The following is a 15,145-nucleotide window of genomic DNA, read 5'->3' as shown; positions in this document are numbered from 1 at the left end:
CCTGGTGTGAGGAAAACCCCAGCACAACTTTTTGTATGTGGACAAGGATAAGAAAATGCCAGCATCTCTTATGGAGGTGAGAAGCAGAGAGGAGCTGTGAGGTGTGAGCGAGGCGCTGGTAAAAGCAGGCTCCCAAGCTGACTTACACATGCAGGAGGGAAAAAAAAAAAAAAAAAGAAACCATGATGCCCTAACTCAGAGAGGACCTCGTAGACCTGTTTTGGGTCTCCTTAAAACCGGGAGTGTGCTTGAATCCTCTTGCAGTGAATGTGATATAAACAACGTTAAAAATCAAGCGTGGCCTAAAATGCTTTCTTCAGCTGAGTCCTTCCAGAAAACATGGCTATTAAGCCCGTGTTGTATTTGCTATCTACTACTTTTAAAATTTCATGCTACTAGCATAATTTTTTCCACGGTCTAGCTGGCTGGCGTGTCTCAGGTTCCCAGCATACATCCCATGCTCTAGGGGAGTTTTTCTTCTCCCTCTTCTCTGCAGCTATTGTTTGGGGACGACCAGCTACTGTATTGCTCATCCCCTTGGGGTGTGAGATCATCCCCGAAGCCCTGTGAGCACAGCTGACCCCACACTGCTCCCTTTGTGGGTCCTCGAGGCGCACGTGTGGGCTCTGGGGACAACAGCCAAGTGGGGGAGCTTCTTTCCTCCCCCAGGAGAGGGGTGCCACGCTTCTCACTTTGTTTTTTTATTGGTTTTTTGTTTTTTGTTTTTTTTTTGCCATCGTTATCCACAAGGGCGATGTGCCTTCAAGGCACTGCTCATGCGGGTATGTGTGCGTAGGTCCTGAATTTATTGTCCTGCTTCCTGGTGTGTGAAGGACAAGGCCTGCGCTTATTAAAACCCCTCAATAATTAACTGCCTTGCATTCCTTCGAGGGGGTCTGGTAGTCTGCAGCAGGCTGCCCGCTTTCAGCCCCACGCCGCCCCACATGTGCTGCCTGGTGCTGAGCCCTCCTCGTTCAAGGAGGCTGACAAGGAGCGTTTCTGTCCCACAGCTGCCACACGCCTGCTTTGTTAGACGACACAGGATGCTGCTGTGCAAGGCACAAGTTCTCTCCCATGCTTGCAGCTGAACAATTTGCTGCTGTGACTTACACGTCCTCCTCCAGCCCCGTGATGGAGAGGAACCCTGTCTTCTCCTCTGGAGCTGGTGCTATTTTTCACCAGCGCGGCCCTCTTTGTGCCGCTTGACATTGCAACAAGTGGTGAGCAGAAGATGATGCCCTGACCCAAGTACCACTCAGGTGTACTCCACAAAACATCTCCAGGAGCTGCTCTGCGCTCTCAAACTCATGGCCCAGTGCAGCGTGTTTGTTTTGCTACCTCATGCCTTCCGCAAGGCTCAAGGATGTGTCTCTGCGCCACTTTGGGCACGTGCAAAGCCAGGGGGTTGGGAAGTGTGTGCGTTTCTGCGGTGTTCTCCTTCCCAAAGCGTGGCACCTTCTGTAAATCTCCTCCTCATGGGCAGTGACACGGGGTGGCACCCGGGGATGCGGTGCTCTGGCCTCTTACAGGTACTGACGAACTGATGCAGCCCCCCTGAGCTAGATGTCCGTGGCTGAACACGCTAAAAGGGGAAGCAGTAAAAGGCTGATTTATGCTCTGAGCCACAAAAGACTTTTATTGCTGCTATTTTTATTTTTCAGCGTAACCGTCTTGCCCTTAAACGTCTGCTCCCTAGGGGTGCCACGGGGCTCAGGTGGTGCTCCGTGGGCTCCCTGTGCTGCCTTCCAGGAGCGAGGTGTCCACCAGCCCCCCCCAAACCTCAGCATGGGAAGGGGGCAGCAGCAAGCTCCCTGCCCTCCCGTCGCTAATCCCTCAGGACTTTTGGAGGTTTCCCCACCGCCCACACTATTTCCCATCCAGTTCTTCATGTCCTGCCCTCCTTCAGGGGAGAAAAAAAAAATCCCAGGCTGCTCTAAATGAAATGTGGATTTAGGAAGCAGGACCCTAGGCATACACATTTAAAGATATTGCCCAATTATTTGCCCAATTATGGCTTCATTTTTATTAATTACCATTGGTCTTTGAAATCATTTATGGCCCCTTTTTAATTTAACCTCTCAAGAATATTACTTTAGGAAAAAATGTCATCCCATGAACAATTAGCAAAAGCTACAGGAGTGCAATAAAAGGGAATTATGTGGAGCGGGGGGAGATGTTTCAGACAGGCAGGAGCGTGTGAGCTTTTGGGTGAGAAAGACCTTGAAATTGGGATAAAAGTGGAACTTGTATTTAATAAGCACCTAGAGAAAGCGTGCGACGAACCAGAGGGAGCGTGCTGCTGCCAGCTGCTCGGGAGGCAGCCCGCTGCCCACCGGATGCCACTGTTGCTCAATATTAAATCACACGGAGAAAACTCCTGTGGCGAGAGAATATTTGGGGCTTAAGGACACCCCGGCCACCAAACGGAGCCGCACCGTAAAGCTGCAATTTCTCAGCCGGCTGCTTTCGGGAGCCCCCCGCTAACAGGCTTACGGTGAGGGAGCCCAGGCGAGCTTTGGAGAAAGAGCTCCTGCAATAAATAAACATGAGGTCAGGATGGGCAGCGCAAAAACTGCTCGGCATGCCAAGGTTTGCATAGCGAGCATTGGTCATTAACGCACCCGGGGCGGTCTGGAAGGAGCCGTCGGTGTGCGAGCTGCACCTTGCAGCCCCAGCAATGCGTCCCAGGGCGAGCGGGGTTAGGGCAAGAGGCTGGCTCCGGGCTGCGCTGCCCCAAACCGTGGTTGAGCTGCAAGTGCTGGGGGGCTGGGGGCTGCCAGCACCCCGCAGCCGCTCCTCGGCGGGGTCCCGCTCGGTTTTTTTTCCAGCTGCGAGGTTGGGGAAAGCGCTGGGGATGGCTGCGGGGTTTTGCTGGCGAAGAGGCCGCGCAGGGAGGGTGGCAGCAATGCCTGGGGGACACTGGCCGGGCAGCGGGCCCGATGCGAGCGTGGGGGGGGCTCCGAGCATCTCCACAGGGGTTGCCCGTGCTCTGGGACCACAGCAGGTGCAGGGCGAGGCCCCCCTCACCCCGCAGCCGCCTCCCAGCCCTTTTAGCCGGGGCGCCCCTATTGCACACCGGCAGCTTGGGGAGGGGGGGGGGGGGGATGTCAGATCCCCCCCTCTTCCCCCCCAAAGCTCCGTCCCGCCGCCACCGCTCCTCCTCCTCTCTACCTCCTCCTCCTCCTTCCTCCTCCTCCTCGCCGTCCTCCTCCTCCTCCTCCTCCTCCTGCTGCTGCTGCTGCTGCTGCCGCCGGCGCTCTCGGTGCGCTCCGCTCCGCGCGTCCCGCAGCGGCGGCCGCCCCGTCGGGCCGCGGAGGGGCGGCGCTGGGGGCGGCGGCGGCGGCGGCGGCGGCGGCGGAGGGGCCGGGGCCAACTTTTGGGGAGGCTGCGCGGGGGATGGCGGCGAGGCTGAGGCTGAGGCGGTGCTGAAGGAGGAGGAGGAGGAGGAGGAGGAGGAAGGAGGAGGAGGAGGAGGAGGAGGAGGAGGAGGCGGCGGCGCGATGCCGGCGGCGGCCGGGGGGCTGCTGTGGTGGAGCTGCTGCGTGCTGGCGGCGGCCGCCGGGGCTCCGCGGGCGGCTGCGGCGCAGGCAGGTGGGTGTTTGCGGGCTGTTTGCGGGGGCTGGAGGGGAGCTCCCAAACTTAGCGGCGCAGCCAGGCTCCCAGCCCCCCCCGGCCAGGCTGTGGGGTGCCGCTCCGGGGGGCTGTAGGGCCGGGGGGGCTCGCCCCGAGCCGAGGGGGCGCAGCGCGCTGAGGGGACCCCGCGGCTCGGCCCCCGGTTCGCGCTGTCCGCCCTGTGCCGCGGGGTGTCCCGGCCGTCGTTGGGGTTGGGGGGGGGGGATCTGGGGGAAATTATGGTTGTTTTGGGGGGGTTTTGTGGAATTTCGGCCCGCCGGGCGGGCGCGGGGCGCTGAGGGCGCACGCCGGGCTCGGCTTTATGTAAGCGGCCGGCCCTCGCCTCCCTGCCCGCGATCGCTTCCCAATTCCTCAGATCGGCAGGGGCTGAAGGCTGCTTTCCTCTTCTCTTGCTCTTTTTCTCTCTTTTTTTTTTTTTTTTTTTTCTTTTTTTCTTTTTTTCCCGCGGTGTTAAACGGGGAAACCCCAGCTGGAGGAGTGCTGCGTGCCTGCTTCCCCGAGCCCCGCTCTGCCTTTCCTCCCTCAGCTCCTGACCCGCTACCTTGCCTCTCTCCCGCTTTCCCCATCCCCTTTCCCAGGACTTCCCGCTCCGAGCGAGCCCTGCTGGATTTACACCCCACCAAAGGCAGACAGCATCGAGCCGGGCGAGCTCGGCCGCCAGGATCCCGGTCACGGCACAGCCTCCGGTCCCTGCGCCGCGCAAAAGCCACCCCGTCCGCAGGGATGCCAGGGCTGGTGTGACCCTCGGCACGGCAAGGGGCTCAGGGCTGCTGCTCGGGGTGACAGCGGCTTGTAAGGCTTGGCTCATGCTGCTCGGTGCTAGCCAAAACAGCAGCGTGGGCTGGACAGGTGAGCTTCGATCTGGGAGCGTTTAGGAGCCCCCCAAAAATCTGGGCTCCACCAGCTTTCGGGGGCCCGAGGATGGGGCTCTGGCTGCCGCCTGTGTTTTCAGCGCATCGAGGGAGATGAGGACCACTGCTCTCACCCAAACTTTTCATTTCCTTCTCCCAAGTCTGTCGGCCAAGGCGTGAATACATGTTTTTTTTTCCAATTTCTGCTCTCTCCGTGCTTGGGCATATAATGTTTGCAGCGCACAGCTCGGGGTCACGTGAGCCAAACAGCTTGGGCTGTTACCTGGAAGCTGGCGAGTCTTTGTTCTGCGTGGAAATAGCTGATAAATTAACTCCTTTTTCTGATATATGGGGCTGTTGAGTCGTTAAATAATTACAGCCAAATTAACTTAGCGCCATTTGAAGTATTCAACTGCTCTGAGAAATTAATTGTACTTCAAATATTTTGGCAGCGCACTATTTTATTTTATTTTATTTTATTTTTCCTCCTCTCCCCCCTCAGCCCGGTCGGGCTGGTGCATGTGCAGGCTTTAATTTGGAGCCGCTGCTCCTCGCGTGTGCCCTCGGCGAGGTGCAGCCGCCCTCCTGGCACCCCTCCCGCCCCGTCCGCCGCGATGTCTGTCCGGAGGTTAAAATTAGGCTGAGCTCCGAGTGCCTTTGCGGAGGCACGATAAGCGCTGACCGGGAGCTCCAGCCCCACGCTGCTGCCGGCTGACTCAGTCCCTGCACAGGGGACGTCCCGCGGGACACTGTGGAGTCCCTGCGTCATGTTTGGAGGTCCCCGCTCTGTGGGGTCCCTGCGTGGTGGCCAGGCCAAGCTGGCACTATCCCCAGGTGTCCCCCGAGGGTGCTGCCGGCCAGTGCCGCTCACCGCAGGACATCAGGTCCGGCCCCACCGTTCGGGGCATCCCCGGGGACTGGGGACACAACCGGCAGCCGTGCAGCCTGCCCGCGTGCGCCCGCCTCGCCGGCACCGCAGAGTGCCCCGCTGACCTCCTCGTGACTTTTTTTTCTTTTCTTTTTAAGGAGATGGTAATTGATGTATATGTGTACGGATGCTGGCACTAAGAGCCGTGCTGGTAATTAACATGAAAACAGTAATAAGGACCTGAAATACATGCCTACGAGTGAGCGGAATGAGACTTGGCAGTAGCAGCTGGCAAAGGGAGAAGCCCTGTCTCTGCTCAGAAGCAGTGCTCCCCTTCTAGTTTTTAGGGGATGCTAGAATTGCCATTATTTTTTTAGTTGGGTAAATCTAAGCAAACCACAGCAAGCTCAGTTGCGCCTAGAAAGCACAACCTGTTTGGCAGCATGCATGTGTTCAATGGGTTTGTGGAAAAATTCCCCCAAAAGTCACTGTTGGTGACACAGAGCCGCTTGTATGGGTGGCCAAACTTTGTAGTAGGGTGCTGTGGGGTGCCGTGGGGTGTGCGGGGCGGCGTGCCCGCAGCCGTGCCGTGCGAGCAGCTCTAGGTGGCAGCAGCCCCCAGGAGCTCCCCGGCAGCGGGACACGCAGCCTGGAGTTGGAGATGGGATTTCCCGGGCCCTGATTCCCCCCAGATTCCTTCTGGGGGGCTCAGCATGGAGTAGGGGGCTCAGGGAACCGGGTATCCCTTGGGGCTGCATCCCCACCGCCCATAGAAAGCATAGCTCCGAGCTGGGAGGATAATTCAAAGACTCCTCAGTGCTTCGAGTGGGAAAGGGAGCTCAGGTGGCTGTGAGGACGGTGGGTTTTATCCTAGGGGACGTGAACTGCCCCGTAAGTCGGAACCAGACTGGTGTCTGGGTGCTGAGGGCGGGCAAGTTCACATCAAGTGCGTGCTCTTAGTGGTGTAATGACTCCTGGGGCAAGCTAGGAAAGGGAAAGGGCAATAAAAATGCATGCACTTGCTCAAAAGGAGGGTATAGCTTTTTTTTCCCTCCTTTTTCCTTTTTAACTGCTTGAAGTGGTCCTTTGCTGGAAGGGCAGGTGCTTTGGCACCACGAGGAGCCCTCTCTGCGGGAGGTGAGCCCTGCCAGGCTGCACCCCTGGCACGTACAACGGGCCCTTGTTTTTGTTGACTCAAAGCTTCTCCTGCTCTGCACACACGCACAGGCTGCTGCTGGGCTTTGCGTGCCCACGCAGCCGAATTATCCCGCAGGAGGACCGGGCTCTGCCAGGAAGATTCATCGTTTCGGCAGCTTCAGGTGATGTTTGTTCAGGAACTCCTCGGTTTGGAGGAGCTGCGTATAGGCTGTGCTCCATGGCAGCTTCCCTGCGTGCCCACGTGATAAACGAGCGGTCTCGTTTCGGCACCTCTGCTGGGCACACGGGCAGATGCCAAGCCTCCTGAAGTCTTTGAACAGCTGCTATATATATATATATCTCCTTTTTTTTTTTTTTTTTTTTTTTTCCCTCAGCCTGCCAGGAAAACTCTCCCTACTGCGTAAATGGGATGCAGAGTCCAGGGCAGATGAACATTCACGTGTGCGTTGGTGATACCAGGGGTCTCACGCTGGCAGGCATTGGGGCAGCCAAGCCTGTAATTCAAACCACAGGAGCACGTACGAATGGCACTGTCAGAAAACCAGAATAAAAATATGACAGTGGAAATGCTAACTGTAAGGATTTCGACGTGTGTTTGTGCTTTCCAGCGGTACCTGCTCTTTGTTTCCATCTCTGAAGCCTATCGAATCTAGCTCCTGCCAGAGCAGTGGATGGGCAAATGAAGTAAACAGCGGGAAAGCAAGCACCTAAGTTTCAGCAGATGCAGTTCTCTGAGCTATACAAAACGTTCAGTCACCGTATCTGCTTTCTTTAAGGTCAATGCCAGAGATTTCTAAAACATACCGATTTTGTTTCCTGTTTCTCCTGATGTCTGTGCAGCTGGGTGTACGGTACCCGAGCAGGCATTTATAACTTGGTCGTCCTTAAATTTCTCCTAATAAACCAGGAATGTGTCCCATGCTCTTGTCACATGCTGATGTGCCTTCTGTAGGCATCTCCCAAAACCCAGCTGGCTGTGCGTGGGTCCTGAGGACTGGCTCGGGAAGTTTTCTCCCAGAAATAGGGGCGTGTGGCCATGGGGTACGCGTGCAGCATGGCATTTAGGGGATTTCCTTGCTGCCCATTGCAGGACAGGGTCCTGAAGGTTGGGGCATGGTGTAAAGCTCCAGGACCTGCCCACATCCCACTGATACCGGGAGCATGGCGTGGCTCCCGCTGCTCCTTCCCAAGCGGTGTTCCCACACATTCCCATCTGGTCTTCCCAGGACCTTCAGGATGGAGCTGCTCTGGCACACGGACAGGAAGAAAATATCATCATGCTTAACTTGATACCCATCCTAATGTTCAATTTCCATTAATTTAAATTACACTGAAATATCGAACGTCTTGGGCGTAAAAGTTTATGGAGCATGGTTAGTACACTAATGGAGTATTTCGGAAATCTTTAAGGTTAGTGTAGCAGCCAGAGAGAGATGCAGGGGTAAGCGTTCCTGAGAGTTTCTTTGCTTTAACCCCTTTCCCAAGAGCTTCCATGTGCTGGCGACTCTTTATCCATTGTGCTGCCGCCGCCATCCAGCTACAACTCCAAAATCCCTGATCCTCTCTGCAGAGTTGCCCTGTGGATATTTTTGCTCATTACCTTTGGCAGCAAAAATGTATAGATCTAAATTTGAATTTCTGTTTGCTAAGGATATGTGACAGTATTTAGAATTCAGCATTATTTTATTACCTCTTTGAAAGGGTAAAAAAAAAAAAAAAAAAAAAAAAGGGGCTCATTTATTTCAAGAGATATTTCTGTAGCGCATAAAAATATCAGTGAAGCAGCGAGCGTTTTCCAGTTGTTGTTGACTTCAAATTTAGCAACCATTGTCCCCGTTGATATATTTGATGCTCTAAAAATGTGCTTGCCATTAAGTAGGAAGCTGAAGTGATTGGTAGGCAGATAATATTCTTTGGTAGCTATTAATAATGCTCAGAGGATGTATGCACGGGAGAGTATGGAAAAAGCCATGGAATTGTGTAGGAAGGAGGCAAAAATAATGTATGTGGCTGCTTTATTTGAAAGCCACCCGTGTTACTCTGTCTGTACGTATCGCAGCGATTGCTGCCCGAATTAGCTCGTCGCGAGCGGCAGAAACCAAATCTCGAGCAACGTGGTGTGCGGCTGCTTCTGCTTGGCAAGCAGGGGTCTGAAATTTTCCAAGAAAACGAAAAATTTCAAAGTCAATGGGGAGCCAAAGTCAACATCTCTCCTTTTGTCTGTTCCTCGAGCCCGTCCTTTGTGCCGGTGCACCCGCATTGCTGCGGGTTTCTCTCCATGCTTCACAGCACGGGGCCACCTCTTTGGTTTACAGATTTTAAAGCAGCCCTTAAAATCACGCGTGTTTGGGTGCTCCCGGGTAATGTGGCCAAAGCCAGGACCAGCTCGCACAGCCACGCAGCCCTGGTGTCATCATCCAGGGCTGTATATTCTGCCGGGAAGGTCATATTAGAAAAATACGACATTATTCAAGTCCGAGGAGTGGCTGTAACTTTTGCAGCACTTTAATTGTCCCGGCGCTGCCAGACACACCTGAGGTCAGGGGCTGGGTTTGCTCCTAGCAGTGCATCCAGTGCTGCTGTGAAAGCTCGTTACGCCGCGCTGTAAGGTGCAGCTGCTGTGGTGTTAATGGGGTGCATGCAGTGCAGGTGGGATTTTTCTTTTTGGGAGTTGCTGAGAAGGGCAGGGATGCTTTGTTTGCTGTTCCTTGGTCCAGCACCCCAGAAAGGAGTTGAAATCAGGTCTGTACCCTGTCTTTTTGGCTGCCTGAGGGGTCTCGGTGTGCAGCTGGAGCCCTTGATATAGCAGCTTCTCAAATAGCCTCTTATGAGCGGTTATGTTCTTGTAGTAACAAAGGATTGGGGACAGTAGGAGAATATGGTGTGTGGTTTTTTTTTCCTCCCATCTCATTTTGGAAGATTTACAAATCAATTCACGCAGCGTTGTTGGCTGCAAGTTTCTTGGTGTTAATTTTATCCTAAAATCTCGGGGCTGTGTGAATCTCATCCTCCCAGAGGGGAATAAAAGCGAAGAGGAGTCAAAGCTCCTGTAGCTTAAGAAACAGGAGGGGGAGAGTCCAAGAATTACTGTTCTTGTAACCCACGGTGTTGAACTCGTTCACGGGATTTAATGCAGGGGCCGGTTGTCTCGTGGCTTTCCAGTGTCTGGCAAGCATTGCTGGTGACTTTGGGGATGGAAACCTGGGTTTATTAGGAGCCTAAGAGCTGTAGTCTGCCTGCTGTCCCGATGTGTGGTTAAGGCATTAAAATACGTGGGTTATGCCTCGTGCTACAGTAGAGCAATTACCGGGTGGGTGTCCTTTAGTACTGGAAAGTGATCCTGCCAAACTTCTGTTGTCAGCTTGAATCATCTCAGCTATGCCGAAGGCCCACAGAAATGGGGTGGGAGGAGGCATTATAACTAGTGACCCTCTCCAAGTAGGGGCTGTCCTGTGGTGTGTGGGTTCTGTAGGGCCTGTCTATCCCAGCCTGGTCCTGTCCCTTTGAGTAAAAGCTTTTTGGCCCTACCCCTGTCTGCCCTGGGCTTTTCCTGTGTCCACGTTGTCCAAGGCTACGTGGGAATTGCTGCAATGCTCGTTCCCATTTGTTGTTTTGGGTCTAGCCTGACTGATGCAGTGATGTGACAAAATGACATCAGCTGCTGGTACATTCGTGGCATCACTACTTGCAAGAGCTTCTTTTTGGCTCATTGATTTTTTGGCTCCTTCCTGCAACCAGGGAACTTTTGCATTGGGTAGCGTGTGCTGGGTGTAGGTCTGCTTGCTTGGTCTGCTGGGGCCAGCTTAAGGGTTCGCCTTGTGGGTCCTGAGCCTTGATGGTGCCAGGGTTTCCTGGCATGTGATGGTGTTTGGTGGTGGGTCAGAGTGCTGGGGCGGTGCTGGGCAGGGAGGAGGGATAGATGTGTGCTGCCTGCAGTGCTGATGTGTGGGCCAAAGTGCTGCGGTGGTGTGGGATCCCATCTCCCTCTCACAGATCACACCTAGCATCACTGAACCTTGTGTCTTCTTAACCTCATTTCTGCTGAAATTCTCTGAGAACTTGGATGAACGCGAGCACTCCTGCGTTTCTAGGAATATCTGGAATAAGACCCGTGCTTATCAGGTGGCACAGGCTCAAAGTCTTACTATGCCCGGTGAGATAAGGCTTATTTTCAGGAGTCAAGAGCACAAGGTGCTGGAACAATTTCACTTCTCAGATCACAGCAGCCTTCTGTTAGCAGGGTGTATGTGTCGGGGCACCAGGCAATACAGGGCATCAGCGGCTTGCGGAGGTGCAAGAGAAATAAATGTAAGAGGCAGGAACCGAAGCAGCAGGGAAGGGTGCACAAAGGAGCAAGCCCTCCAAAGAAAGCCACGCAGATCTTTGCAGAAGAAGGGCTTTAAAGCATGCTGCCTTTACTCAGAAATTACATCTTCAGGCTGTAGCTGGAAGAGACCTGCCTGGGTTTCCCAAAGAACGGTGCTGGAGTACCACGAAGGTCAGCACACTTTGTCCTGGAGAGGTCCTAGTTCATGGTCTGCATTGCTGCCGTTGAGCTCAGTGGTCCTAAAAACCTGAAGGCTTTGGGATACTAAGCTTGGAGGGGCAGCAGCAATGAGTGGGATGGCAAAAAAAACCGCCAGCACGGGTGGTGTGAGCCCAACCCTGGGCTGGTGGGTGCAAACCACGTGCAGCCATCCCCTGGCCATCTCTGCCTTCCCCGCCAGCTGTGTTACATCTCCTCCTGTTGCTGTCCCACTGATTTTCTCTCTAGCCTAAATACAGGTGTGATGGCATAAATACAGGCTAGAAAGTATTAGTCACTTTTTATTTTTATTTTTTATTTTTTAAACCTCTCAGGCTTCAGCAAACACACGTGTGGCTTGAGGACCGTGACACCAGGTCTGGTGCTTTTCTTTTCACCACCACGCATCCCAAGGGAGCTGGCAATTACTGAGCCGGTGTTAGGCTTTGTTTTTAACGCTCTACTTCATTTCTTTCCCACCAAGTTTGGGTTTCCAACGATATGATTACTTATGGATTTGTAAGCCAGAAATAGCCTAGTAATTGCTATATTGCTTTGCCCGCAGTAGCAATGAGCGTCTTAAATTTAATGCATCATCCACACAGAAAATTGATATTTGGCCAAAACAGGAGGCCTCTGACAGCTAATCTTAAAGAGCTTCTGCTTGACATGTAAAATAGAGAGTTGTGGATGACATTCATGAGAAAATTGGTGGTCTTCAGGATTATTCCATGAAAGAAAAGTACTCCTTACGTTGGCTGGAAATACTTGAGGATAATTAAGTTTGCATGGAAACCTTTCCTTAGGGGTCAGCAATGCAAAGGCCTGGGACATTAACCACTCAGATCACATGCAAAGAAAAAAAAAGCATGACAAGTAATAATTCCAAGCCTGAATTTTGCCTGATCTTCAGGGGTCACCTGTTGAAACAACGCTCATGAGTTGCTGACCCCCACAGCTAATGGGAGGCTTCTTTTAATGTGGTTTTACTTGAATTTCTCTTCTCAAATACTACCGAAGCAGCAGGAATGCCCAAGAACAAGTCTTCCACGGAAAAGATTACCCACAGCAAGAAACTTCCCAGTGCTTTGGATGAAGGTACCTGCTTGTACAGATACGTGTGCCGATGTTGGATTTGTATTTTGCTGGCAGTCCTGATGTGAAGGCCCAGAAGTTTCTGCAGAGATGTTTGCAGCTCGGTTTGTCAGGCGTGTGCTGCTTCGTGCCCGTGCGACATGATAGGCTTTGGGTAAAGACACGCTTGAACGTATTTCGTCAATATTTGGTTTTGAGTCAGTAGGTCCTCGTGATTTTGCTTCGAAAGTAGTCAATATCTATCTATTAAATACAGCACTCGTGTTCAACAGAAAATGTAAGACCCAATTTCAAAATTAGGCCCACACAATTATGCAATCAGGTAATCGCGCGTGTAATTGCTTGCACAAATGGTCAGTTAGATGTGTAACTGTCCATTTGCATGCAAAATTAACCAATTCTGCAAATTGGGTTCTGAATATTCATGGCAGAAAACGCAGCTTTCTGGACATGGCCGCCTTGTGTCACGCCTTCTCACCTTCCTCTAACAGAGGTGTCCTCCCCAACAAGCCTTGTGCCCTTCTCTTCACTGAAATGCTGGAGGCAAAGGACAGAAAGCCCGTGTGCCAGAGGCTTCTAAGCTTAAAACCAAAGAGCAAAAGAAAAATCAGAGATGCCGAGGAGTGAGGGGGCACAGCCATGGTTGCACAAGCAGGGGGCAAAGCCCAAAGAAGCATTTGACTCTCCTGATGTCCGGTGCCTTTGGGGTTTTGCTTTCACCTTGACATTGTGGTCTGAATCTGTGATGCTTGTTTAAAAAGGCCCCGAAGGGCGTGTGTCTTAAATTCAATGCACAGGCGTAAGACCTGCTACCGCACGTGTAACTTATTGTTCAGGAATTTACTTATTTGAAAAGAAAGTAACGTGATGCTTTTGTCACTGCGGAATCGGCTGTTTGAGCTGTGTATGAGCACTTGAGTTATTTGGTTTTTGTGTTTGTCGGGTGTGAGTCATGTAACTGGCCCATGTGTGCATGCTTTAGTCCCCTGAGATGAGCAGGGATGATCTGTGATCAGAATTTGGCACTGCTTCCAGGGAGGGGGTGCTCGTCCGTGCCTTTAGCCTAAGGCAGGTGCTTGTGCATCTCCTGGCTGGGCCGAGGGAAACGCTGATGCCCACGGAGCAGGGCAGGAGGAGACCTTCAGGAAGGTGAAAGCCTCCTGCCCAAAGCTGGCTTCTCCTCCCAGAGCAGCGCTGCAGCCCAGGAAGGATTAAGCAGGAGCATTTTAAGGTCGCTTTTTATTCCCGAGCGAGAGGTTTATGTCCTCTGTGCATATTAATTTCACAGCTTGGGACGTGGTGGAAAGGAGAGCAAATGCATGTGGGACTGGGAGAGAGCCTGGACTAGAAAGCAGCCTTCCCCTCCCACACTGCATGAACACAACTGCTGTGAAATCGGTGAAAAGCTCCGAGCCTGAAGCTGCAGTGAGCAAGGTTTTTTTGCTTGGTGGTGTATAAACAAGTCTCAGTTTTCCCTGGCAGTCGCTTTGGGATGTGATTTCCCCCACAGCATCCCTCGGTGCTTCCTGGGTGCTGTTGGGTTGCAGGTGCTGCTCTCCTGCACCACTTGGCTCGCTGAAAATCCAAGCTGCAACCCTGTGCCGTCCCCAAGTCACACTTGCAAGCTGCTGTCCTTTTAATTTGAAATGTAAACAGCAAGGCTCGGCCTTCCTTGTGGCTTATTGATTCTGCCTTTGCGGGACCAAAATGAGTTACCGCCCGGCTCCCTCCGTGCAGGCAGCACTACAGATGTTATCTGCAAGGCTGGCTTTAAGCCGTGGGTTGCCTTTCCAAAGGTAATGCTGTTTGTTTATGCCGGCCTGCCATTTACTTCGTTTGGGCTGGCAGCCGGGGGAGGTTCGGGGGAGGACTGGCAGGGAGTCGCAGGTTGCTGTGCGCAGGATTTGCATGGTTCTGGCTTGGTGTGCATAAAAGCCAGAGCTCACAAACGCTTCCTTGTGTGTTCGCAGTGGCTCTGATGATCATGTGTCCGCAGGGGGTGAAGGAGATGGCATCAGAGAAGCACAGTTTGCAAGCCCAGAGTGCAGGTGAAGGTTTGCTGCTGAAACACAGGGCAGGTGGGAGCGGTGCTGGGGTGTGTGAGCCTGGCTCAGGTCTGCCTGAGCACCCCGTGGACCAGCTGCTCTGCAGGAACTGCTGACACACGCATACATCTATAGATACTGTGCAGGTGCTGTACGAGACAAACGGGGTATTTCGGAAATCTGATGCAAGGGACTGGTTTTCTTCATTTTTCTGTGTAGAAACCAGTCATCCTGCCCTGCTCTGGAGGGGATGGGGCCTTGGTAGGGGATGTGTGACAGCAGCTGGTGGCTCCCCAGTGGGACACTGATGCTGCTGAGAGCCTGTAGATGTGGCTGGTGGTGGCTGATGAGGGAGTCCCGAGGATGGGGAAATGGTCTTGAAGACTCACAAGCTCTCCAGAGGTATGAGTTCTGGTCCACAGCCTCGCTTCAGGCTGGTGGCCCAGTGAGGAAGGGTATAAACTGGGAAAGAATCCCTGCATAGGAAAGGATAAGAAGCCATGCTGTGTAAATTATGCAGCCTGTATTATCAGTGGAAGGGCTGAAAGCTGGGAGCTGTAGGGAGAGACTTCTCATGTTAATGTGCCAGTCCCTGCCTCTGCCTCCTCCGAAATCACCGCCGCAGCTCCCAGCTGCAGGCCTGGACTCGCTTACCTTCGGTTCTGGCTGTGAAATGAAGTATTAGATGTGATTGTTAATGATTGGTATTCTTTTCCTAAGGTAGTTCTGGCGTGCCATTAGTGGCCTGGAAACAGAGTGTGGGTATTCCTGAATTTCTTCAAGGCATTAGCCTGCCTTTAAGGACAAGGGATGTGCTTTACACGCAGCTCTCGGCACTGTGTGGGAAAAGAGAAGCAGGCTCCAAAGCTCAGACCAGGAGAATTGATTTATCATCAATTTATTGCTCGGAGCTCTAGGCAAACTCATCTCAGGACGGAACAGAGATCTATAAAATCTTTTCATCTGAAAC

At 53.0% G+C, this 15,145-nt stretch overlaps 1 protein-coding gene across 3 annotated transcripts in view; it reads left to right on the top strand.

Moving 5' to 3' along the window:
• Positions 1-3,500: 3,500 nt before the first annotated feature.
• The window catches only part of ERBB4 (erb-b2 receptor tyrosine kinase 4), a gene marked incomplete at its 5' end in the record, with an annotated part of 567,763 nt that continues 556,118 nt past the window's right edge, over positions 3,501-15,145 (top strand). For 2 of the 3 annotated variants that reach the window (XM_082763474.1, XM_082763473.1), the window contains one exon: positions 3,501-3,591. In XM_082763474.1, the coding sequence (XP_082619600.1) occupies positions 3,501-3,591 (91 nt within the window). The remainder of the gene's footprint in view (positions 3,592-15,145) is intronic. The other variant, XM_082763475.1, reaches the window with a different exon arrangement.

Source organism: Aythya marila (genome assembly GCF_965140915.1).
Source record: "Aythya marila genome assembly, chromosome: 6".
NCBI lineage: Eukaryota > Metazoa > Chordata > Aves > Anseriformes > Anatidae > Aythya > Aythya marila.
The sequence above is the reverse complement of the archived record's forward strand: the minus strand, read 5'-3'. Positions and strand labels throughout refer to the sequence as shown.